This window comes from Bombus pyrosoma, linkage group LG1, assembly GCF_014825855.1.
Source record: "Bombus pyrosoma isolate SC7728 linkage group LG1, ASM1482585v1, whole genome shotgun sequence".
NCBI lineage: Eukaryota > Metazoa > Arthropoda > Insecta > Hymenoptera > Apidae > Bombus > Bombus pyrosoma.
In genome coordinates this window covers 6,047,397-6,074,162 of record NC_057770.1, presented here as the reverse complement: position 1 = coordinate 6,074,162, position 26,766 = coordinate 6,047,397, and the positions used below count along the sequence as shown (strand labels likewise).

The window sequence follows — 26,766 nt, the reverse complement described above, 5'->3', positions numbered from 1 at the left end:
CCTTTTTTACGTGACAAACAGCCCCTTTAAAATTGAAGATATCGGTGGGTGATGCATTTACGAGACGAGACGTAACGTAACGCGAAAGTGAACGTCGTCCGTGATCCGGCAGTTTCAGTTAGCGTCGGACATCTCGTTACAACGCTCGGATGTTGTTGTTCGCAGAATATGGGCATCAAGGATGACTTCCACCAGAAGACCATTTTAGCCTGCATCGAGGAGCTCTGTCATGCTACGTCTGCAAGCGCCACGTTGTCAGAGGCGGCCGTCGCGGCTACGTCGAACTCGTCCTCCGGTAGCGTGGCCAACGAGGCGATCACCGGCGGTAGCGGGTCCGTAGCCACCGGCAATTCGCCGCACACCCTCATGCCTCAGAGCTTTAGCGTGTTGGAGAAGTGCGATAAGTGCCATAAATACCTGAGGGGCCTGCTGCACCAAGGCTTTCTCTGTCTAGGTACGTGTGAAGCATCGATACATCGATGGCCTGATAATCTATATCGAGATAGCGTTTCTTAAACCTTTCCTTTTTTTCCTCTTGCTTTTTTTGCTTCACTGCGATTGCGCTTAGTTGGAGCTGTCGCGTATCGTGGGATGGTCGACGAATCAGTATCTATCGGGGTTTCGAGACATCGAGGCGCTGCGCTTACACAAAGATTTGTCCGTTACAGTTTTGGGATTTAATCGTGTTTTCCATCGTCCGACCTACTTATATCGTAATCGTGTTCTTTTTCTTATGCGATAGATTGTGGTCTGGTAGCTCACAGGACTTGTACAGCAACGGGTTTACCCTCCAACTGCATACCAGTCGACTCGGAAAATCGTAGCCATAGATTTACTCCAGGTAAGTGGCGTGTACAGAGAGCGTGATCGTGCGTACGTTGTGTACAACGCACGCACACGCGTGTTACAGCTTCCAGTTTCATAATGTGACATTGGTACGGCTTGGTCGTAACACGCCCATTACTTCTTCGTTACGTTAATGGACGGAACACGGAAACAATATAAAAATTCAGATGTCTTTTAGTTGACTATCCCGGATTGCATCAGAAACGTGTTCGCTGACGCTGGAACTGCTTTGCAATCGCGCGCCGGAGTCGATTATGAAGTTTGTAGCAAGGACATACGGTGTGGCGCATTACTTGTCGTTCTAATATCTGAATAACTAAATATTCATGCGTCTTTCGATTGAAATTGCTGGTGACCAGGTTACGGGAGGGGAGAAAAATGTTATTTCATCGGTCGCGCTCTTTCCTCTTTGCTCTTTTCTTTTCCTCGAATTTGACCGCGAGATAGAGAGAGAGAGAGAGAGAAAGAGAGAGAGAGAGAGAGATAGAGAGAGAGAGCGTCATCATCGTCGCTTTCATACCGAGTTCGACGCCTACGGACGATAAAAGTTGACGGACACGTGGTTCGTCTACGCGCGTTTACGCATTCGCGAGGAGGTAGACAGTTTTCCGAGAAATTCCGTGGCTACTCTTGGAATTGTCATCGAGCACGAGCGGACGGTCACATGATAGATAAAACCGAGCGAGCGGCATGACTGGGTACGGGTACGTATCGGTATCGTCCTCCGAACTTCACGCGCTCTCTTGGGCTTGTAAATGCGTGTCGGTTGTCCGACCAAGAGAAGGAGTGGTAGTGGTAGTTTCATTAAGTTGTCGGTCGCGTCGCGCGTTGTCCACGCGATGCGCAACTACTATATATGGAGAGTGGCAGGGAATCACGAACGGCGCCAATGGTCAGAGCCGCGGGACGAAGTCTCCGCGTGGTCGCATTATTTATGAAATTCACACGCGTAAAGTACGATATATGAACGCAGTTGTTTCGTTAGAAACTGATCGTGCTTGCAAGAGTTTGACCTCCGAGAGAAAAAGAGAGAGAGAGAGAGAGAGAGAAAGAGAGGTTGCACAGCGTTTTACCGAAGGAGGAACGTGGAAGAATCGTGAGCGGCCGGACCTGACAATAAAAGCATTTCCACGTACTGCTCGTAAAATTGGAACGTCCTCGTTTCGAATTCTATGGCGCCGGTTGCGCGTTCCCTGGTATGCTCGCTGATACGCTCGCCGTTCGTCGATATTGCAGCTTTCCTTCGGGGACCCCGTGACCAGTCGACCGATTGTCCGGGCCCGGTCGAACAACCGTGACGAATATCGAATTTCCGTATTGACCTCCATACAACGACGCGCCACCTTCGATTCGTACCTTATATACAGTGAATATCGTCGCATGCCTTTTAATTCCAACTTTTCTCTGCCGTCTCTCTCGCCTCGAGCCTGCAGAGAGAAAGATAGGCTACTCGTGAAGAAACAAAATGTCGCTAACGCGGTCGTAAAAATAAATTTGTTTCTCCTTCCCCTCCTACCTCTCCTGTGTGAAATTCTCTCGGTCTTCTCCTCCTCCTCCTCCTCCTCTGTCTCATCCTCCTTCACCTTCTTTCCCTCCCTCTCCCCCTCCACTATCTCTCCCACTCCTCCCTCTCTCCCCCCCCTCCCTACCACCCCCTTTCCTCTCCTCTCTGCCGTTTCGTCTCTCTTTCTCTATTTCTTGGTCTCCTTATAATGCATGCGTACACGCCTTTGATTGTACAAGTGGTGTATGCGGTATCGACGATAAGTCGCTTCGAGTCGCGCGGCTCGTTCGAAAATACTATCGCGGCCGCGCTTTGAGTCGCATTCTCGCGCAGATAAGGAATCAGAATATAACCATCGAATAGAATAGAGATCTGGACGATCGCGTATCGAGACTGGAAAGGCTAGGGCACACCGAAATGGCGATCGAAGGACGCATAGAATCTGGTACCTGGCTATTGGCCTTTTCGACCACGCAGAAAATAGTTGGTGGAATGTTTCGGCGAAGCAACAACGAGGTTACGTAATTCCAGAAACGTACACGCATACGCTCCCCTTCGACCCGATTATTTTCATCCGATCGTACCGAATGGAAGAAAAAGCGAGAATCGGAGTCACCGCTTCCTTGAAACGCGCGTTCCCTCGCCATGAGCTCTCCCCGGTTTCTTTACGATTTTACGTGTCTCTCGTCTCTGGTCGCCTGGAATGCGTCTGTGAGATGTCAGGAATTTTTTCTTACCAGTATGTCCATAAAAACGGACGAATCTCTTACAGATGTCGGCAAACTCGCGTCTCCCTCGCGAAGCAAACGCTCTTTCTCCTCCCTCGCCGGCATTTCCAACTTCGTTGCGAGCGTTCCCCGCCACGAATAATAATTTATACGACCAATTAATTTAGCTGCGCGATTATTTCCCCTGTCGCGGGTGGGTTAACGACTCGGACGGCGTACCTCTTGCACGTGCACCTGTTTCCACTTTTTTCTTTTCGTTCCTCTTCTCTTTGACACGCGCGTTACTCCGATTCGCATCGCTTTCGAGTCCCGCGAAATCCTTCCGGCATCGTTCTCATTCTCCTCCTCGTATTCGTCCATGTTCTCGTTCTTGTTCTCGTTCTCGTTGTCCGCATCATTGTCCACATCATTGCCCACGTCGACGTCGTTCATTTCCAGAACTATCGCCGGATAGAGACGATGGTGTGCGATACTCGTATCGTTTACAGTCAAGGAGGTCACGCGACCGTTTAGCTAACGCACAAACCAGAGATATCGCGTATGTATCGAACAAATGAAAGTTTTATTATCGGCCGCTGGTTGAAAAATTCTCACGCGCGCATACAGAGGCTCGCGCGGAGGAAGCGACCAAGTTTCTTAGACTTAGAGGCCGTGGTAATAAATAGAACAGTGAAAGGTAGAGCTTCGTGGTTCTTTTTTTTTTCCTCTTTCTCTTTTTTCCTTTTTCATTTGAACGTCGCCAGGGTACGATTTGATGCTGCTAGATCGTATGGGCGTACAATTTTTTAAATACCCTGTTGCTATGCCCGGCTGTTCGATAAAGGACGAACTCGAGACGGTGAAAAGTAACCTTTTTTGTTCTCGTTATTCGAAACGGTATCGATTCTCATTCAACACGGTCTGCAACTAAGAATTTATCGTTTACAGTATTCGGTCTTGGCCTGTGTTCGCAATTCGACATCTCCTCGCGCTCGGCTCCGCTGTTGGTCGAACGATGTACTAGTGTCTTGGAGGAGAAGGCATTCGACGACAGCACGCTGGATCTGTACAAAGTCTACCACAGTAGTCCTCCCAACGAGCAAACTTTGGAACTGCGGCAAAAATTAAACGAAGGTAAATTCTGTTTATTTCCAGCTCCCACGGCGGGGATTATGTTGATTCTGAGATGATTGCGTGTTAATATCGTTGATGTTCGAGTAGTCACGTTCGTCATTGACTTTTCAGATGTGTGTAACGCTGATCTAAGTTCGTATAGTGCTCAATGCGTAGCGAGCGTGTTGAAAAAATTTCTACGAGAGTTGCCAGATCCTGTGATTCCTGTACAGTTTTACGACCGATTTATAGAAGCATCCAGTGAGTATCGTAAGCGGACATCAAAGTAATAACGCTTTATTTAAATCATGGATCGCGCAGATCACGTCTGTCTATTCCTTCTTTTATTATACAGACACGAAAAACGATGAGCAGTGTGCAGCACGTCTGGGACAACTCGTTTCAGAACTTCCAGATCATCACCGTAGCACTTTGTTCCACTTGATGGCTCATTTCTGTCGTATTTGTCAATTACAACACGGAAGGGGTTACACGGAACCTCCCACAATCCTTATACAAGTGCTGTGTCATATTTTCGTTAGACCTCCTTGGGAACGGATCGTGTAAGCGCGCTTAAGATTGACGCAATCGCGTTGACATATTCTCTGGTCAAATTCATTAATAACCAGTCGTTCGTTTTGCAGACAAATAGTACATAATATCGAGGCGCATATACGAATAGTGGAGGTGTTGTTGTTGCATGGTGATTGGAACGAGAGGCTGCCTCAATTTGCGAGCCCACCGCAATTACCACCGCGAAAAGTTTCGAGGCCGCAGTTTCCAGTTTTAGATCCGTTCTCCGTTCTCGACGAGGATAATTCGATGGACCGAACGGTGTCAGTCTCGGAAAGCAAGGAGCCTCAGCAACAACCCCACAGGTAAACGACCGTTTATTTTTACGCACCCTATACGATCGTTGTATTTCTGGTTACTATAGTTCGCTATATGTTTTGTTTCGAGAAGGCCACGCACGCTTCAGGAGGCTGAATGGTATTGGGGAGATATCACGAGGGACGAGGTGAACGAGAAGATGATTGATTCGCCGGATGGCACTTTCCTAGTACGCGATGCGTCTTCGAAGGGTGGGGAATACACACTGACGTTGCGTAAAGGTGGGACCAACAAGCTTATCAAGATTTGTCAACGGAACGGAAAATATGGCTTCTCGGAGCCGTATAACTTTCATTCGGTTATCGAGCTGGTGGATCATTACAGGAATTGTTCTCTGACGCAGTATAATTCCACGCTGGACATTAAACTGTTGTACCCTATATCCCGGTTTCAACAGGTAATTTTTGCAGAAATTTCATTGCGTTTGATAATGACAGTTTTGGTATAAATTTAGTTTGCAATACGAATTACACGAGTCTTTTGTTTCGATTAGGACGATGAAATTGCAAGTACAACGGACATGGCGAACGTTGCACAGAAATATGTCGAACTTGATAAAGAGATAACCGACGCGTTGAAAGAGTATAGAGAACTTTCGGAATCGTACAATAGAACGTCTTTCGAGGTCCAGTTGAAACGGCAAGCGTTAGAAGCTTTTTCGGAGGCTATCAAAATGTTCGAGGATCAGATGAAATTGCAAGAGAAATTTCAGAAAGAAGCTCAACCGCACGAAATATCAACGTGAGTTCTTGTTAATAGTTACGTTCCCATGCATTTCCGGTCGTGTATGCAAATTTGCCGAATATGTTTATAGATTAACTGATAATGCCGAGTTGTTAAAACGAAGACTAAAATCCTTAGAAGATAGCAGGGAGGAGTTGGACTGCAGTTTGAAGGAACAGATCGCCTACAATAGAACTCTGGAAAGAGAAATGCACAAATTGAAACCTGAGCTATTGCAACTCGTACGTCAAAGGGATAAACATCTAATGTACGTATACTGATCTTTTGACTGTTACGTGTCCATCTAGAATTACGGTTTAATATTGTTTTACTATCGTGTTATAGATGGTTGAAAAAGAACGGCATGAAACAGAATAAAATAAGCCAGCTCGTGCTAAATCATTCATTGTCGAATCCTTTGTTGGGTGACTTGGCGTACGGAGATCTTCAAGAAGTGGATCTTGAAGTTCATTCCGACGAAACGACTTGGCTATATCTCGAATGTTCTCGGTCCGACGCCGATCGGATACTCGCTGAGAGGCCAGATGGTACTTTCCTTATTCGAACATCAAGAACAGGACAATACGCACTTTCCATCATGTATGTATATTAATCATTTCTTTTTTGAATTTCTTTTTATCAACGTTGACGACATAGGCAGATTGCAATCGATTTTTTATTCGTTACAGGTGTAACGGTACAGTGAATCATTGCATAATATATGGTACCGAACGTGGTTTCGGATTCGCTGAACCGTACAACATCCACAAGAGCTTGAAACATTTGGTGCTACATTACGCACAGAATTCCCTGGAGGAACACAATGAGAGTCTTAACACGACTCTGGCTTATCCAGCTTTTGCCTCGCCCGCTGCATTGTCGCAGTTGCAGGCTCAACAAATGCAGTTACAGATGAAAATGCACACGCAAAACCAATTACAGCTAACACGTCCCCTCGAAAATCAACATTACATGACGCACACGTAATGCTGGTGTGTCGATCAATAGAATTACAGAATTAATTAGGATGTACGTGTGCATGAATGTTTCCGTGATTAGCGTCGAGGTGTGATTCAGAAATTGGAAATTAACGAGGTGATGACAAATGGTTTTTCGAGGTGGGCCCTGTGAAATTTCTATTCGTTTTAATTGGTACGGTGGTATTATCTAGGGGAAAACAAGACGCGACATTTGATCGTTCCATTTTTATAGGTCGGAGGTAAACGCTTCCTTAAACAAAGTACAGTGGTATCGATAACGAAGGGAGAAACATTGGTAGCGGTAGCAACTCTCAGAAGCTATAGTTTATAATGTAATTATATACGTATGTTACCGTGGCGCAGCAAATAATTGTTTCGGTCTACACAGGACCACACTGCATAGATTTTACAATTCTCTCGGGGTCTGGAGACCTTTTTGACAGATCTTATGGATGATCGACCGAAAAAATTCACTTGAGCAAGTTTGCGAGATCCTGAGTACGGAAATGATCTTTTGTTGTCAGTTTGTATCTTCGATATAGGGAGAATCGTTTGGGTGTTGGAACGTGATACGTTGCATTTTTCAATATGCACTTATTCGATCGAATACGTCAGAGTAACAGAGTCATATATCTAGTCTTACAGGCAATTTGATGCAAGAAACAGATACGATAGAGCAGAACGAAACATAAGTCTGACCACGCTCAAACTACTCGCAGTTTCGATTGGTAATCAGGGTAGTTGCATTTCGTAAAAATTTGATACTAATCTAAGGTTGATGGACGCATCCGTTCTTCTCGGGGCTAACGGATAAACACAACACATTTCGTAGACCGCTGTACTTCTGACTTCTTCGATAATTTTTTGTGACTATTTCTCAGACCTCCGTTTGTGTAACGCGCGGTACGCGATACGCGCGGGCATCGTTTATTGTGAATGTGATTCACAAAGTATAAGATCTACAACAGTGATATTAGAATATATAATTAGAACGCGTCGCATAGGACATATAACTGAGCCTTTTGGATGCTTATGGAATGTTTTTGGTAGTGATATACTAAAGTAGCATCAATCATGGTTGAACAACTGGACGACGAGGCTGGTTTCGTATACTTCGATCCACGTTACTTCCGATCGATCTTCGATATAAAACGTGCCCGCCCGCGTTGCTTACGAATTTCATTACAACGAAAAAGAAAAAGGAAAAAAAAAAAAATACAAAAACAAAGTTTTTCACGGATGCGCGGGAACTTTTTTATATATATATGTTAGATTTCAAGTGCTGTGCCAGATCTGTATAGGCTACTACGCGTGTCGAAACACGTGTGTGTGCTAAGGGAGAGAGTGTGAGAGAGAGAGAGAGAGAGAGAGAGCGAGTGGGAGAGAGAGAGAGAGAGAGAGAGAGCGAGTGGGAGAGAGAGAAAGGGAAGTCGTTTTTCGAAAAGTTAAACATATTGTCTGTGATTTCGGATTGCCGAGAAAGAATATATATATATATATATGTATATGTATATACATATATATGTATATATTATATCGTGTCTATAATTTTCCAATTGACTTTTACAATTCACTTTTCTCCGCTATCACTACTTGTTTTTTCCCTTTAAGGTTTACGAAGCGTGTGATCGTTGGTTTAATACGCGCGTCGATTTCGACGGATATAGGTAGAATTACATTGCGACGGAATGTGCAAAAGCTAATCGTGATTTTATTAATCGTAATTTTTTCTTATGTTCGGTACTGCTTTTCTGTGCGTCGTGTCGAGAGTCTTACGAGTCTCGTCGCGCTCTTTTCTCTATTCCACTCGATGTATTGCAGGCCCTGAAACGGCACGAGACGTCGTTTTCATTTGATTTTATCCGTATTCCCATTGCACCGAATACCGGTAAAATCTATGCACGCAGAACGCGATGTTCTCGTAAACGTGGAACAGGGTCGATCTCTTTCTCGCTTTAAATATCAAAGCTCATTGTGCTCTTTGAATGATCTCAAAAGGTAACGGTAGTCTCGTCGGTTGGCACGGCAACGAGAAGAATCACAGTTGAACCGGTCGCGATTGAATCGATACTCGAGAAATTTTACGTATTACATTGCGGTCCGTAATCGTAAAAGTGTATCGAGGGCGATCCACGCGAACAATGGTTTCACGACTTGTAGCGGTCACTTGAGCCGAAAACGACGATTCTTCCCGTTCTCGTTTCTTCCCGCGTGATTCTCGCTACCGCATAGTCAAAAGAAAACTGAACCGATATAATATAATGGATCGATGGACGAGCGAGAAACGATCTCGAGCTTGAAAGAGTTGAAAGCAGCGGCGAGCTTCAATTTGTTTTTCTCTTTTCTTTTTTCTTTTCTTGGTCGTTCGTTTGTTCGGTATAGGATGATGAATTTCGAGGATAGGCAAGAAACATGGACAGATACGCAAGCGACAGAAAGGGGGAAAACAGACTGTTTAAAGAAGAGAAAGGCTCGTTGCTCATCCTAAAGGCTTCGAATTACGTAGATTTACGTAGCTTAGGTTTTTTATACGAGAAAAACAAATTAAGTGCCCTGGCGCTGATAGGCTTATATATCGTAGATTCCGTGATAGTCCAATCGCGTACAGGTGCAGTATTCGATCGTTGTTCAATCGCGTCGTCACCGGGTCGCTCGCTTCTTGGACGTTTCGATTATTCAAGTCATTGAACGTTTTGCTTTCGGAAGTCCGTAGTTTCCTTTGCATTTTAATCCGTTTATCGTTCGACGTGTTTCGTCGATTCTAACATAGGTCTTTATGTTTATCATTCTGCATGACTGTGAAAGATAGAAAGAAACACAAGGAGTAGAAACTAGAAGGCAACGTTTATACCGTCGATAGGAAGAAGGAAGAGCTACGATAGAATCGACAGCGGAATTAAACATCTAATTATAATTTCAAATGGCCGATTAGAATGGTAAAGAAAGCCACGACTTGCCGCGAATAATTAATGACGGCGAAGCAGACGGAAACGTGCAATCCGATGACGGGAAGCGTAGCTTTTACGTGGTATAACCAGCTGTAACGGCGACGAGTTCGAGATCCGCGTTGAACATTCACTGGAATATCGGATTCGTCGAATCCTCGTTGAAATCTTCAAATAGAAATAAAAGATACGCGCGTAGAGAGAGAGAGAGAGAGAGAGAGAGAGAGAGAGAGAGAGAGAGAGAGATCTTCGAAACCCACGACCATTATCGCTCCTTTTGTAGTTGGTTCTCGAGTTTGGGAGGACACAGACCGGCTGCTTGTTCCAACGGGATCCATCGGGTTTCACGCGACTCGCTCTCGTCGTCCTTTCTCAGGAGCAGGAGTAACGCAATCCACACAAGTTAAAAGTACACGACTACATACACGCGACCATCGTACATTATCAAATACATATAAACAAAAGTGCGCGCAGATGCATGCCCTTGTGCGCGAAATACAAACAGTGAGTTAGAGATAAAGAAGAAAAGAAAAACATAAAAAAGAAAAAAAGATACGAGATACATTTGTTGGCGAAAGAGTATATGTCGTGGAAGTATGATGAAAAAGAGGAGAATGATTTGAGAAAAATGGAAAAAAATATATGAACATATATATATATATATATTATATATATTATATATCTATATATTTTTACTTACTTTGAAAACAAACCTTTAATTGATTATTTATAATATATTCGTGCGTATGTTGTATGCATATGTGTATATACATATATTATATCGTAGTCACATCGTGGCGTACCATTCGAAGGTACGTAAACCTTGACGATCGCGTTTTCCACGAGGAACGACGCGTATCGTGGAACGCGAGATCCGCAAGGCTCGTGCGTTTACGAATATCGTCGATGAAAGGCAACGTGCACGCGTGCACACACACGTTCAATAATTTTTCCAGGGAAAGACCAGGCATCTTTTTGTAATAACGCCCGCGTTTGTCTGTGACAAGCGCCGACAATTAATAAGCGCGACCGAACGTACAAAACGTTTCTATTTTTAAGGCCGAGCGAAATTCGCTTTGGCATCGCTCGATCGGAACGTGATCGCGAACGGCTGCGCAACACCGACGGGAATCGTTTCAATTTTCACGCGCCCATATCCGAAAAACGTTATTGGCTTGTCTTGACCGATCCTTTCTTTCTTTCATCGTGTGCACGCGTTTACGTCGATAGATTGGATCGCAGGCGGTTTATTTGGAGCATCGATGGAGTCAAATAAGATTAAGAAAGAACGCGAGATGCTCGCGCGCAAGTGAAACCAAGGTCGGGGTAAATTAAGTGCAACAAATACTCTGTGTATAGAACGAATATGGAACGAACAGGGGACCGAAGAAAATTTAAAATATTCAGTGATTATCGCAGCGCCGAGGGTATTTACCGTAGCAACGAAAGGCAATTATGTCTGCAACTATGAACGAAACAGGACAGGACCGAATCATTCCAAGTATTTGTCGTTTGGACTTGATTTACCTCGATCGTATTTAATCCACTGTACGAAGTGGGCTATATCCGATCTATCCGAGTCGATTTTTCACGTAGACTCGATGACGATCGACCGCGAGACGTTGATCTCTCGCGGTATCCTTTTGTATTTTTCGAAAAGGGGACGAGTCCTCGTTTGAGATTTTATGGCATAATAAAAAAAAAGAGAGTCAGCCAACGCTGATTGTCCGATACAAAACACGTGTTACATCACGATGTACATAGAAATATATCCGAGCTATGGTGGTGAGGCTCTTTTATATATATATACATATATATATATATAAAACAAACAAATACTAATAATAAAAGAAAAAAGGGAAGAAAAAAAAGAAGAAAAAGAGAATGATTTGGAAATTAACGTGGACTTCTCGGCGGGACCGGTCCAACAGTTTCTTTCGCGAGCCGAAACTTTAGCGAACGCTCGATCATTTTCACGACGGTGTTTACCTTTACAATTCTTGTTCGGTCCGATGATCCTTGGAACGATCGATATCCTTTTTTACATTTGTGCCAGCGTGTCGACCGCCGTGCCTCGTCGAGTCGACGAGTCAATTTCGGGGAACCAAAAGAAATTCGAAGATACGGGGAGAACTACAGAGAAATCGGATCGACTGGACGAGGCACCGTGACTTTTGTCGGCGATTCAACGGGTGCTCGCTGGATCGAAACGAGATCGATGGTTGAAAAAGGGGACGAGAATCGTTGGATGATTTAGCGATTGAGGAATCGAGGAAAGAGAGAATTCTAAGGGGGGCGAAAAACGGTTAGGAAGAGAAAAGAGAAGAATGATACGAGATGAGAGAAGATAACGTGTAAAGTTGCCTTAGTTTTTCTACAAGTTGAACAGGTGCGATATGTGAGCGAGAGCGAGAGAGAGAGAGAGAGAGAGAGAGAGAGAAAGAGCGCGTGCAAGAAAAAGAAAGTAGAAAGGTGGGGGAACAGAGAGGGACGAGATATTTCGTACGGTGCGAATCGTCGATAAACGATCGATCGACGATCAACGAGAATTTATTGTACGACGGCAAAAGAAAAGAAAAGAGTGACAAGAGATGATCGATCTAGTGAGATATTCTGGTATGCTCGTCACGAAATGAAGAGCCTTGCAACATAAAGAAAGAAATTTTCTGCGAAACATTGATAATCAAATCGTATCGATAACACTTATCGTAATCGAAACCATAATTTCTAATACATAAATAGCGATTCCTGTAATAGTATGCGAGCGCCGATTTTTCCTGACATTTGGAAAACTCTCATATAGAGGATACGACGAACAGTTTCTCTGGACGTTCGTGGATACTCTTTTTCTAATATTTGCAGCAATATGTATAAATAATATATTACTCTGGCGGTTTAGCTATGGGCAAAACTCTCAGGTTCCAGTTACTAACGAGATATTTAAACTACCTAACGAACTATTGTACACGGAGAAAACGAGTAATTTAAGCGTTACGATACGTCCTTTTATCGAGTAAACCGACGAAACATGGATTCGATTCCTCTCTTTTGTCAATGCTAACGATTTAAGTAGAAACAAACAGGCCAATAGGAAATAGAAACTAGTGGAAAGAATGAAGGATCGCCGTAGACCAATATATTGTTACCCTAGGCATAACGAATTAATTGTAAATTGTAAAATCGGAGTATCTCTTGACGCCTCTGCTCCAGAAATGGCTGAGATCGGGGAAAGACGATTCCAAGAGAAAGTGCGAGAGTCTGTCGAGAAAAGCGTGTGTATGCTTGAGAAGATGCGAGAAGTTAAAGAGCGAGAATGTTAAAGATCACGCAAGAATGTCGTGCAACGATCTTCGCAATTTACCCAAGTCTGTGTCCAAATTACAGAAGAAAAGAGGTGGGTGGAGAATTCGTTGATCGTGTTACCTATCGAGGGCAGTCATCTCCGTCTGATATGCTTGAAAAAATTCACAGAATTGGGCGTTATTTTCTAACGAATTTTTCATTTAAAGTTCAAACGAAACCGAAGACGACTGTGTGTATAAATTGAAGTTGATTCACTGGTAAGCTCACTTAGCAAGGTGTTGCGAATATGCGCGACGTAAAAACGTATTCTTGGCGCGTGATGGATCATCGAGGAATTCGCGTACGCTCTCGAGGACAACGTTCGCCGAATAAAATATTGCCCAACTCTGATCTCTTGCCAGTTAAGTAAAAACACGATACATCCCATTTGGGGGATATCTCGATCGTCTATAATATACAATACGCGTTCGAACCGCGAGAGCACGGCTTCAAGGCGATTTCGCCCCTATCGATCGTCTGTGTTAAAATAAAGCGTGTGTGTGTTTGGGGGGGAGAGAGAGAGAGAGAGAGAGAGATAGAGAGAGTGAATGAGAGAGAGAGAGAGAGAGAGAGAGAGAGAGAGAGATCGGTCGCACGCGAAAACGTCTTAAAATCGTGTTCGACGGTCGACAGATTTCGTGTACGTCCATTTGGATCCTTGCCAGTCTTTTTCTTTCTTCGTTTTCCGTGGCCGGGTATCGTGTGAGATGCAAATGTGTCGGTGGACATCGGGGCGCCTGTATGCGAGTGAAAAAGCATGATCGTGTGGTGGTTGCGCTGTAAGGCGATAATCGCTGATCATTAAACGAATTGGTTCAGCGAATGGATTGTATTTCGCGGATATGCGAGAGAGAGAGAGAGAGAGAGAGAGAGAAAGAGAGAGAGAGAGTGGGTGGGGAGGGGAGGGAAGGGATTGAGATGAGAAAAAGTCGAGAGGGGTGGGTTTCGGATACCTGGGGCTTATGGGATGGGGATTACACGGGGAGGGTGTTACAAAAGAAGGCAGAGAAGAAGTTATCGATATACAATTATTACGTTATTAACGAATGTATGCTGTCCCACTGTGATAAAACTTTTTGTTTTTGCATGTAAAATATACTATTATTGTCATAAGTATATGAGACGATGGAAAAGAACAAAAGGAAAAAAAAAGTGAAATCATATTATAAGAACGGTGCATGTATATAGATATATGCGCCGAGGCATGCGCGATCTTAGAACGATCTATGTATGTGTACTTATATATCTATATATGTGCAGGCACACAGACACCAAGACACCTACACAGACACATGTAACACAACACGAACATCATACATATATTGTGATTGAGTGTGCACGCAGTAAAAGTGTATACTACTACAAAGAATACAAATTTTAATTACCGGACCGACCTGTCTTCATGCGCTTGCGATCGATGGTCGGAGCGAGGGTGGACGGGTGGCGGGATCGTTCGTCGTTCGACGATTTGGTGTAATCCGAGCGGGCGCCAGTGCGTTTTACAAATTTGCAAAAATTTTCCAGCGATTCGAATGCTCTCGCGTTCCAAGGACCGAGATACGATTTGCATTTTTTTCTTTTTTTCTATTCGAACTACGGATCGGGAGGAACAGCTTGCAATGGTATTCTGTCGAAATTGCGATTGGTATATAGCGGCTCGATTATTTCGATGTCGTCTCCTGTTGGAGACTGATCGAGGAAACGAACGGTTTAGATGATCGACGAAATTCTCCGCGAATATATCTCGTTTGTTTTTCGAACAATAACGCGTATAAATATAATCGGTTTTAGTGGGACACGTGGAATTTGACGGATTCTGTCGAAGTGCATGAAAACTGGTGGTACAATGAATGTTTACTCGCTTTTTCGCGCAACGGTCATCCTCATATTGTACCGTTTATTTGGTAGTTCTACCATGTAAAACCATTTATATTTGCATATGATTAATATGTTTTACTTATAACACTCTGTTGTTCCATGTTATTTCGCAATTCAACTCGTCACCAAATCTATTCCTTTCCACAGATCCGAGACATCCGACGAGTAACGATCCTTCCAGTAACAACCCTTCGGAAATTGCCACGCAACGAATCACGAGGCTCGTAAAGTACAGAATGTCAAAATATCAATCTAGATACGAGAAAATTGTTGTTGTCCGTCGCGTTGCATACAGACTCGATTCGACGTTGTTTCAGATACGAGCTAACGGGAGAAATTAACACGCGAGCAAAGTTGCAAGAAATTACGAAGTGGAATCCGAGTGGGAGAGTTATTAACGGCGGCGAAATTACGAATTCGAAAGAAATCGTGAGAATCGCGTGCCTTAGTTCGAAAGACGTACCTGCCTAACATTGTTGCGAGGATAGAGATCGGTGGTGGCGACGGCGGTGGTGATCGTACGATGGCCGTGGCGATGGTGTAGGTGGCAGAGGCAATAGTAGTGGAGAATCTAGCTGCTCGTGTCGGTGTATCTAACGCGACGAAACAACGTTCCGATTGGCAGTGTGCATCGCGTAGCGAGCTTGCGCGCCGCATTGCACGGCTGCAGTCGAGTCATTATGCAGGTACTGGCTGTCACTTCTACTCACTGTAACCGCAGACCGACGTTGACTATCGTCGAGTTCTCTATGCATCCGACCCCTCGACGGTTCCGTCGCCCGATACAGCGGCACACCGCTGAATATATTACAGCTCGTTTAAACCTGATTTCTAATGCACCCTCCAAGTATCACTGCGTCGACACTGATTCACGTAATCCCCTTCCTTTCCTTCGTTACAGTCGTACGCTAGCGCACGTTCGCTTTTGCTTCTCTTTTCGCTCTTTCTACAGAGTCGGCTCTATAGTCCAAGTTTGCATCGGGTATACAACGCAAGAGTGTAGTTAGTATCTAGAAATACAAACCTTACGCTTCAGAGAGGGAGACATCGACTGTGATTAGAGGGTAAAATAAATGGCAGTTCGATCGCGAGCAGGGAATTACAGCACACTGCACCCTGTTCTTCGCGACTGGATCATTCCGATGGTTGGATCGCGATACCTTTGCGTGATACCGGTGCACGCGGGTCTCAGTGTTCGGTTGGCACGCGACTAGCTTCGCGTTTTAATCAGAGGCGTCGCGTCGCTTTAGAACCGCGGTAATAATCGTCGGCATGCAGAAGAATAACGTAGAATCGAACAGAATTCGAGCCTCGTTTCGAAAAATGGAGCGAAGGATTGTCGCACTTCTGTTCGCGACGTCCACTAAAATTTATCGCCACGAAATTTACGATCGTTCCGATTGCATAATTTTCCGCTTTTAAGTCATTCGATCGATCGTTACGAGTCGCTACGAGTCGTCGTTTCCGTCCGTCTTTTCGGCCAGCGGAATAAGTCCGTTGTAACGAAATCGATTCGTCGAGACATTTCCACGACTCGAAACTCAACCGCGCCGCGCGTCACGACTATAAATCACGAACCTGGTGTTCGCGGATGCTTATATTAAATCACTGAATTCGGCGAACAGCTTCCTACGTCAGAATCGTACACGATCGTATCGCGTGACCGCGATCTATCGACCTTTCAGATTTCTTTTCAGGTCTGTCGGTTTACGATTGCGCGCGCGGTGTCCTCGAAACGAACGTCCGAAACGAACGGTCGTCCCGAAGGCGTCTGTTCACCGTTTGAAACAATCGAATTGCTAACAGCGATTCTCCAAGAACGAGCAACTCGCACGTTCCTCCAAGAAGCGTTCTGCCTATTCTCCGGGCAATCTCAAGTTCCCCCTCGACTTTCGCCTGGACTCGTTACCTTTTCTTCAAATTACACGGCAATTAACGCGGAATAAGGTTCTCTTTACGCGCACTTCTCCTCGACTCCGAGTCAGAGCAGCCTGGGTTGATTATTCGTATAAGTGCTGACTCGAACTCCCCTGCAACCGACGTGATCCGTCCGACCAGCCACCAACTTCTACCACTATCGAATATACTACTCTCGCTTGACCAGTGGCGCGCTTATACCACTGGTTCCAGCCAGCGATTCAGCTTTGTCAGTAAAATCTTTCGAAATCTAGCAACATCCTGCGATTTATTGACGTACGAGGAGTTCGTTCGCCGTTCGTATCGGTTTTTACCGTTTGTCGTTTTTCCGCGGATAACGTACGCGTTTTGCACGGAAGAAACTACGTCGACCGTGTTAAACGGCCGAACGACGAGTCGGCATACAGGGCGTTCGCGCGAATAACGAAATAACTACACCGCGCGGGCATAAAACTCGATTAATATTACACGTCAATATTAGTTCGGTTCTATTTAACGCGACCAATCGAATCGCGATTATGCGGTGGTCCGGTGCGCAGTCAGTTGCGTTTTTCTGCTGGCGGACTCGAATATCGGATTTTCGGGACGTCGCGACGAGAATTAATAATACCGTGTGCCTCTGCATTATGCGGCGCATCTCGATCGTTCGTGGTCCGTGAATTCCAGCAATCACCCTTCCTAATTGATAATGTTTGATTCGCGGACGATGACACCGGTCATTCCGTTGCGCTGGCCGAAATTATCGAGACGAGCTTATGGTTCCTGTCACCGCGAGCAACCCTCGGAACGTCTAGCTTCCTCCAACTTTATCAATTTCTTTGATATTCATATTCATGGGGGCGGTCCCTTAACCGATCACGACCCTTAACAACCGCCATCGTTTATTAAGATCGCGTAACCGAGAAGCTACGACGATGGACCGGTTGAAATTTCCAACCTGTCTGTGACCCGATTCGTTCCCGCAACCATGAAAATTTCACAACCTTTCGTAGATTGCTTCTCCATCTTCAGCTTCGTCGAGTATAGAGAAACTTCGCCGCGAACAAGTGGCTGCTTGCAAACGAGAAATTCGGGCAACCTCTCGGCGAAACTGTCGAAGAAGTGTTATCTCGCATCTTGTATCTCTTTCGCAGGCCGTTAGTAGCGGGATGAGAGTGCGATCGCGAACAACCCGGAACGACGTGACGATGGTTAAGGGTTAAGCCGGTTTTCAGGGGTGGACCGGTTCGACGGGGTTCGGCGAGCATTTCCGCGTAACCGACCTCGACAAACCGAGCGAAACGAGGTCAGGAACGGCGCGTACGAGGAACGAGGGATGTCGGTGGGTCGGTGGCTGGTCGGCCGCCTGGCCACCCCCCGGCCAGGGGATGTTTCTCCGCTCGGAATCCCTCGGATCCGCTCGGACGTTGTCGTTTCTACGAACTCCCGTGGAATCGTGTTACATCGACACGTACGCCAGCAGCACGACGCGTACCGCCACATCGGCGAACATCCGAATGTACGTGCTCGATTCCGACACACCGACACGGTCGACACGATGTGCACGCCGGTCCAATAACTACGGACACCGATATCGGGCCAAGCCGAACTTACGAGGAAGAAACACGCAACGAGTACGAGCGCGCCTACGCGCTTCACCACGTGGCGGACGCGTAGTCCTCATTTTTTATATCGTATCGACATCCGTTTGTAAGAGAAAGAGATATTCCATGAGAAAACATATCGCTGTGTTCCATTTCGAATTGCTGGAAAAGTACCGCATTGTTCCATACTCTCTTCTTGTCCACTTTGCGGTCAGGTCTTCTAGAAACAAGGTCCCTATTCTTTGAAACAGCGTAGCGTCGTTTCGCTTGCCATCCTCGAACTCTTTGCACGCTCGAAAGCTGGGTATCTGTACAATCTCACGCGCACTGGACTACCACCTTCGACGATCCTTAAAAATGCATCGCGACTAATGCGTTGGTTACTCGAACGAGATAGAATCCACGCGATCTCACGTCGTTGTCTCAACCTGCAAAAATAAAAAAAAGCACCCGAGCTTTCGAGAGAAAAAAGAAGGAAGAAAGAGGGAGAATAGAATGGAAAAGCGCGAACGATGCGAAGGTAGATAGATAAGAGTGGCCACCGGGGATTGCGCCTGCGAATCAGGTACGCGTTTCGCGCGTGCACCCCGGAGACCAGTAGTGCTGGCAGGTGTGCGTTCCCCTGCGAGCACCTGAATGCCGTGTTACGAGCGGCTACAAAGGGGAACACACGGAGAGGTTAGTCCCGGTCTGCGCATACGAGCCTGGGGCAAAGCGTAAGGCGAACGTGGAGCGGGCGTCGCGTGCAAGGACACGTAGAGGCAAAGCGGGAGAACGCCGCTCTCGCAGCCTTCGGAACGCGAAGAGCGCGCACACTTTCGCGCAGAAACTATCGTGTGTAAGTTGTGTCGGGAGAGAGTAGGGGGAGAGAGAGCAGGTAGCGACGGTAGAAGGAGGGCGGCAGAGGGTTGGCGGGGCGGTGGTAGTCGCGCGGCCGTCGGTCTAACACGGTGCGGTCGTCATTGGGCGTCGGGACGCCGTGGCGACGCGGTCTCGACTCGAAAGCACGCTCGGTTGACGAGCACGCGCGCGCCAAGTGTGTTCGGAACGCGACACGAGGACCGAGTGCGCGAATTTTGCCGCATCGTTTTCTGCAGCCACGCTAACACCCCGCCGTACTCCAGATCGCCGCACACTTTTTCACACACGGAGGCATACACACACACACGCGCGCGCGCGCACATACATCTTCCTGTATACGGTCACATATCGTTCGAAGCGCGAGTCGCGATCCTCGTCGCGATCGGCAGAGTTGGTGCGGATTTCCGTTTGTTTCTCGATACCGTCCAGCATCGCGGTTGGTTCGCGTCTCGCGTCGTGGCTCGCGCGTGTGATCGATCGAAGATTCTTTCGCGAACGGAATCACGAGATCGGGTCGAGGTTGAAGAGGCTGTTCGGTGCGTCGCGTCGGGACGAAGTTCACGACACGCGAACTAGGTCCTCGATCACCGTACGAAGATCCTCCTTTTAGGTTGTTCTCGAGTACAAGTTTCACGTTGGTCGTGCAACCGCGAGGAAAGTGTTTGATCGATCGTGATCGGGAATCGTAGAATCCTGCAAAGTGTGCGCGTTTTGCCTTGTACGAGCGAGAGAGAAGAGAAGAAAGCGAAAGATAGAGAAATAGAAAGGTAGAGAGAAAGAAGGGGAAAATAAGTGTGGACACGATCGCCGGCCGATATCCCGGCGTGGATACAACGACGAGTGTTCGGTTTGGTTGGATCTCATCGAAGGTGGAGGAGACGTCGCACGATGAGACGGACGACGAGAGAATGTCGCGCGGATGCCGCGGGATTCGTCTCAGTCGTCCGACTGGTCGACCGGTGGCCGTTGAAAGCATCGAAGAGGACCGCGTTGCGGAGAGGCTGAAGGGCAGCAGGTCGTCCTCAATGCCGTATCATGATCTGATGGGACGAGTCATGTCACGTGTCGTCGGGACGCTGCTCGCGCGCTCGACGCTGCTGACGAGCGTCGCCGCGGCTCTCGTCGTGCTCTTCTGCTGCTGTAGGTGCACTCGCGCCAGCGAGTTCCCCGAGAGAGAGTGCTGCGATCTGATATTCCCGATCCCGGAGCCAACCGGAAGATCCACGTCCGCGCCGACGCCAACGGGGAGAAGCGGTAAGTTTCCTTCTAAGATTTCTAAGATTCCTTGAATATCGCACTGAGAATTTTGTCGGGCGTCTTGAAAAAACCCAGTTTTCTTAGGCTATACTTTTCCGCTTGCGTTCCCTGCAATTCGACGAAACTGCCCTTTGCTCGAAATATCTCGGTCAACTTTGTCGCGTAATCAACAAGAACACGCTCGTCGGTAGGGAATCGCGTTTGTTGACATTGGCTCGCCGGGACTGATTCGTAAACAGTCGCGGTACCTCGATCCCGCGTGTTCGTTCGGTACAAAGTCGAAGGTCGTCCGCTATTTGTTTCGCGAAGCTACTTTCGTTGCCCTTTAGCGCGACACAGAGTACAATAGCGAATGGGTGATAACTTTGGAAAAAAGCTTCGCAACGTACTTTCGTCGTTGGATTTGCGCTTGTTGATTAATCGAATACTCGAATGTAGGTAAAGTGGAAGTTTCAGTATCGGCAAGTGTGTTCGACGAAGCTCGTTTCCGTTTTTTTTTTTTTTATGAACATTCGTTTTGCCGGTGATTTGATAGAACATTCCAATGGCGACGAGGCGAAGGGCGAGGGGAGAGATAGAAGGGAAGTCAATAATTGAACAGGAACCAATAACTGTACGTATAGCTTGGCCGTATTTTGTTAGCCACCGAGCAGCTATTACAATTTCCGTAGAGGGATGAGCGGATTATTAATTCAATTAGGATCAGTTATTAATTCAACAACGACGGTTTATCGACGCGAGTTCAATGCGGTGGTAATTTAAGTGGCGAAACAACCGCGTAATCGAGTGGCCTGTTTTCAAGCGGAATGCGAGTCATCCCCGACCACCCCTTCGTCTTTCCTCGCAGCCTTTTCAGATCTCCTACTACTTTCAATTTCTTTCTCCGAAGAAATACCGGGAAGAAACGAGCCGGCTCTTCTTTCCCCATTCTGATTTTTCCGCTAATTAACCAACCAACGTTTCCGTCACATATTAATCTTCGTTCAAGCTACGGATGCTCGAACAAACGTCGAACTAACCGTCGACGTCGTGGCTTTTCATCCGCGAAAACTAGCTCGAAAATATTCTTTACGCTGCCTCCTGGATCGATATCTTTAATTAACTCGAATTTATGGGCCACGGTCTTTTCAACTTGCCTGTTCGGTATTCATATTCGCGGATTATTATACGACCGGCTTCGGAACCACCTTCCACCGTCCTCGTCAACTCTTTCTCCGCCCTTCTTTTCTCCGTATTCAAGAAACCACAAACCTCGTTACCCTTTAACCTTCCTCTCCCGCTATATTTGATCATTTCTTCTCTTTCGTTTCTCTTCGAACGAGTACCCGTTGTCGGAAACGAACGTTACTCGCTCGACCAGCCTCCATATCGTAGCTCTACGACTCCGAGTTCACGGAACTAAAAACAAAGGATAGATAGAGCGTACGCTGGTCGCTGGTAGTTTATCGTTACCGCAGTTCCTCGTTGCGGCGGAAACCAGGACGATCCGTTCTTTTAAGTCTTCTCGGTTTCGGCGAGGTTAATGGAGACAACGGTACTTAGCGGGACACACGCGAACAGTCGGCGGTCGACGTTGTCGTAGGAAGCAAGCGGTGTCTGCGGGCATTTCGGCCCCTACACGGGATGAACTTGGATCGAGGTCAGCCACGATCGAAGGTTATTCGGCGCGTCTATAGCCGGTGAGTAAGTTTCAGGGAGGAAGTCATTTATACCCCATCACGGAATTCCTCGCTGGCGAAATATCGCCTACGTGCTCATAGAGTGTTAGTAACGAAAGACGATCGGCTTCATCGGCCTTTTATATTCCTGCTGTTTCTTTCTGTCGAAGGTCGAGGGTGAACGGATACCTCGTCCACTTCTTTTCGTTTCGTTTCGCCCTCGTTGTTCCGTTCTTCGGTCTCGTCGTTGCCTTGACGAGAATGGAAATCGCCCCTTCGCTCCTCATGTATCTCGAAGGAGTTTCGCGAGTGATGGATTTGATTCGATACCGGTGTAACTTTAAAAAAAGCAGCGTTAACCTTAACGTTGGAATTTAAACGGGACGGTAGTTTTCAATTTCAATCGGGCATGCTAGGACGAATGTAATTGGTTCTACCATCTCGTTCGTTATAGCGTTGCTGCGTTCGTATATATCGAATGTATTTATATTTCCAGATAATCAATTGCGCAAAATTAATTTGTATGTAGATACAACTATATATATATTTACATGTAAATATATAACTTTTGCGATCCTTGCATATGAAATCACGATTAAACTGGATAGAAAATGTGAACGATCTAACGCGATTGACGTGACATATGTGTTCGATACAGTATCCTGATTTCATCGAGCAAAACTGTAACGGAATTCGTTTGCTATAGCGCTGTTCGTTCTTTCTTGTAAATCGATCAAGGCAGCGTGACCACGCTTTAAACCGCTGGACTAATTAACCGGCCCGAAGAAACGTCGTGTTGAATTCGTAGCGAAGCGCAGTCGGTTGAAAACGAAACTTAAGGTCGGCACAGAGCGAGAAAGGGATGGGCGCTGAGACGAGAGAGGGTAACGTCGCGAAGCGTCGAGGCACGAAAGCGTGCGGAACAGAAGGCGACAGCCCGTCGAGAAGGAATCCTTCTCCGAAAAAAGCGCAGGCACGCTCGCTCGCTCGTGGCCAGAGCGGGCAAAGATTTTTCCAAGCGTTCGCCACCGTCGTTGTACGACTCCTGGCTTAAATGTCGCGAGTCAGCTCGCAGAAAGGAAGAAAAGCGCGGAAAGGGGAAAGAGGGAGAGAGCGGGCTGCGCCCGAGAAAAAGGAGGCGCGCGCGGTCTACGGATAAAAAGAAAAGAGGGGAACGAGAAGTGGCCCATTGACGTTAAATCGCACGGTGAGGCGCTTTTAAACGTCCTCGCTATTTTCATGCGACCTACTTTGCCAGCCGCACCGTAACGAGGTTGCTTTCGCATAAATTCGGAGTGCCTTCGAGTTCCTCTGCTCCACCCCCCTGGTCACCTTCTCGTTTATCCCATCGCGATTCTCAAATTTTTGGCATCAGTCGAATCGAGTCGACGTTCGCCGCAAGGATAAACAACCCTTGGTTTCTTCCCTGCGCTCGGTATTCGACGATCGTGCGTATCTGGCTTCTCGAACATCTCTCGTGGTCGATCGTATCTCCTGGGAAACTGAACTTTCAGTGGAAACGCGTATCTATCGTAGTTGTACGCGAGAAAATCTTAAGCGCTGTGCCGCTTCGATGGACATCTATAGTCCGGCGTGATTAATTAATCGCGGTAGAGTGATCGAATACACTCGAGGATACTGTTTACGTTCGCGCGGTTTGTTTCCCTTACTTTGGCGTTTCCATCGGTAATTCTGCTCTAGGGTTTCCTAAAGCACCTAGATTTTACACGTACACCTTCCCGAACGATTCGTCTCTCTTCTTTTTAGCGTTATTAATTGCTCGAGGAAAAGAGTAAAAAAAGAACGGGGCTGCACGCTCGTATCTTGTATAAAACTTAATATTCCACGTGAGCCACGCAACGTATAGAAGTCAGGCTGGTCGTTGCCCTGCGTACGTATTCCATTTGATTTTACTCTTTCGGTAGCCAGCCTTGGAAACGTATGCGCATATTTTCGCACGGCAATGCCATTAGTCAGACGAGGGCGCGATTTAAAAGAACGCTTCGATATCGCAACGAACGGTTCCGATTGCGGCCCGTTCCATTAAATTACGGAACAGTTTGATTTTTCGGTCCTCGATCCCCGTAATTAATTATTCGGCAAAATTTCATTATCGAAAATAAATTCGAACGTCGTGTGCTGGCTTCGATAGAGGCTGTGATAGCACCAGTTCGATTCTAAACATACCGCAGCCAACTCGCTCGCGGCAGAGTTCGCTACGATAGCGCGAAACGTGATCTACACGATACGTGTTCGCGAGACGACACTTGCATGCCGTTTGCCGTTCAAAATCACGGTCTCTGCTCTCTGTCGTCGTCCTGATCGACTCTCGGAGTAGACGCAGTTATTCGATGAAAAATTTACACGGTCGTTTTATCGATTCGTTAGCAAACGCGTACTAGGCAAGTTCCATAAATATTTACGGGTGTTTTATCGAGTTACCGCGTTGTACGCGCGATCCTCGATTTCAAGCAAGTTCCCTCGGAAACGAAGATCGTACCGGAAGATGGTCCCGCGCACTCCTATTTTATTTGACTCGACCTCGTTTCGCTTCCTCGACGAACGATTCTGCTGGCCGCGCCGTCAGTTCGAAGAGGCGCTGTTATTACTACTCGTATCGCGGCAAAGAGAACACCTCGAACTACGAGAATCCTCGTCAAAGAAATGACTAATTAATTGGCTGGCAACCTCGGCCTCCTTGACCCGATATATACGGCGGTTCCCTTTGAACTCGTCCCTTCGCCGTGACCTCGATCGCTGAAACGATTCGCGAGCCTTCTCGTTAACTTTCCGATTGCAAACGGGACGCGTTTATTCGTCCTGGAATTTTTATTTCTGCTGGCTCGACAACGGCACTCGACTGTTTCTGGCGTGGATACGGCTGGAAGTCGTTGGCTCGTGAAAACACGAAACGTCAGCTCGGGAATCTAGACTTATCCATCTTGGTACTTTTGCGTTTCCGTCGGTTACGCCGAGGATTAATCGCAGAAGGAAACAGATTCGAAATCTCGTTTGCCGATATTATTAGAGAATTACGGAACGTCTCCGGCGCGCAACGGATCGAGGGAAATCGGGTCGGCCGATAGACTAGGCGGCTCGATTTGATTAAACGACCGCGTTTGATTAATCCTCGATCTTGAAGATTGCCGCGCGTAATTCGGTCGTCGCCCGTAACCGGGACACGCTTTATACATATTTCATAGGGAATCCCGAACGGAAAAACAAAGACAACCCCCGGACGCTTAATCCCCGAAGTATTTGCTCTGTCGCTGCTCGAAATTAATTCCGTGATCGTTAATCACGCGGGATGACGTTTCGCGTACACCGCGCGAGGAATTGACTTTCAACGGCGTTCACTCGCGAGCAAGTGGCGCATTCCTTCCAGCAATTTCTTCGCCGTTGCTCGAGAACTACAGCTACAGTCGGTCGGCTCTTTCTCGTTTTCCGCTTTCCGTATTTCCCATTTACGCCCTTTTTCCAAGGTTTTTCGCCTTGCCGACCGAGTCGAACTTTCCAAGTGAGTCGATTCGCCGTATCCTTCGCGACTCTTCCCCTATGGAATTTTCCTTGCAAACTTTTTTCCACGTTTAGGAGGTTCCAGCATCGAGTTTAACTTTGTTCTTGTCGAAGATTTTCCCCTCTTAACGATGCTTAAGCAACGATTAGAAATCCAATAAGCAGACGAAAAAACAGACGAAGAAATTGGTAATAGACGATACAGTTGGCTCTTTGATTTTTATCGGTTGTAATTCGAGACGATGGTCGTTCGAGATCGATTTCTCTCGAACAAAGCCCATTAATACCGAATCCAACGAGAAGAAAGCGAAGGAGTTGCTTTTTGCTTCGTTCTCCTATACGTTTCGGTTGCCCTGTGAAAACGCTAAAACGCCGCTTGCCGCACTCTCCTCGTTTAATTGGGCAGATTTTTGCTTTACCTCGGTCAAGGGTCGCTCTTTTAATGTAATGAAATTTGCGTTTGATTAACAGAAATGGAAATTAGCCGGATTGCGTTTGACCCTCGTCGGCTTGTTCCACTGTGTACCGCTGCCAGTGGAAGAGCTCGGTTACGGTCAGCCACTCGGGACCCGTTCGTCCCGGGTGAAATATATTTTTGAAAAATTTTGTTGCCACGCGCGATGCTTCGGATCGTCGTAGCTGTATACTTTATTATCGTGGTTTGCACGCGTCACGTTTAACCGTGCTGCTGTATGAAAGCGTCGCGCAGTCGATGGAAACAGCCGACTAGCTTTTACGAACGACGCTTTATTCCTCGTATTTTCCCCGCGATTCGGTTTTCCAGTAATTTTCTTCGTTGCAACGCTCGCGTATTCCACTTGTTATATTATATACAAAAGGTTGTCGAAAGTAACCGTAGATATCTTTCATGCATGTAGATACATTTTGTTATACATATTATTTCGTTGTACGAAACATTTTGAAATTTCATCAGTATTGTTGTACAACTCTACTATTATTATGATCGTGTCGGTGAAGTTTGAAACAATTTCGGAAATTATATAGGGATTACAAGATATTTAGTACAAGTACGCATCTCGCAGAG

At 46.5% G+C, this 26,766-nt stretch overlaps 2 protein-coding genes across 10 annotated transcripts in view; both read left to right on the top strand.

Moving 5' to 3' along the window:
* The window catches only part of LOC122565623 (phosphatidylinositol 3-kinase regulatory subunit gamma), a 36,985-nt gene extending 21,971 nt beyond the window's left edge, over positions 1–15,014 (top strand). For 4 of the 6 annotated variants that reach the window (XM_043721798.1, XM_043721807.1, XM_043721774.1 and 1 more), the window contains 11 exons: positions 166–454; positions 743–841; positions 4,006–4,191; positions 4,303–4,431; positions 4,526–4,733; positions 4,815–5,048; positions 5,134–5,458; positions 5,555–5,802; positions 5,876–6,052; positions 6,130–6,384; positions 6,474–15,014. In XM_043721798.1, the coding sequence (XP_043577733.1) occupies positions 166–454; positions 743–841; positions 4,006–4,191; positions 4,303–4,431; positions 4,526–4,733; positions 4,815–5,048; positions 5,134–5,458; positions 5,555–5,802; positions 5,876–6,052; positions 6,130–6,384; positions 6,474–6,771 (2,448 nt within the window). In that variant the 3' untranslated portion in view covers positions 6,772–15,014. The remainder of the gene's footprint in view (positions 1–165; positions 455–742; positions 842–4,005; positions 4,192–4,302; positions 4,432–4,525; positions 4,734–4,814; positions 5,049–5,133; positions 5,459–5,554; positions 5,803–5,875; positions 6,053–6,129; positions 6,385–6,473) is intronic. The other 2 variants (XR_006316222.1, XM_043721789.1) reach the window with 2 other exon arrangements.
* A 486-nt stretch (positions 15,015–15,500) lies between these two features.
* LOC122565641 overlaps positions 15,501–26,766 on the top strand; it is a 225,797-nt gene continuing 214,531 nt past the window's right edge. For 2 of the 4 annotated variants that reach the window (XR_006316227.1, XM_043721846.1), the window contains exons 1-2: positions 15,501–15,615; positions 17,980–20,544. Coding sequence is in view for 2 of the 4 variants with exons in the window: in XM_043721846.1 (XP_043577781.1) it covers positions 20,199–20,544 (346 nt within the window). In the remaining 2 variants the exon portion in view is untranslated. Of the gene's footprint in view, positions 15,616–17,979; positions 20,545–26,766 lie in introns of those variants that run through there. The other 2 variants (XR_006316226.1, XM_043721828.1) reach the window with 1 other exon arrangement.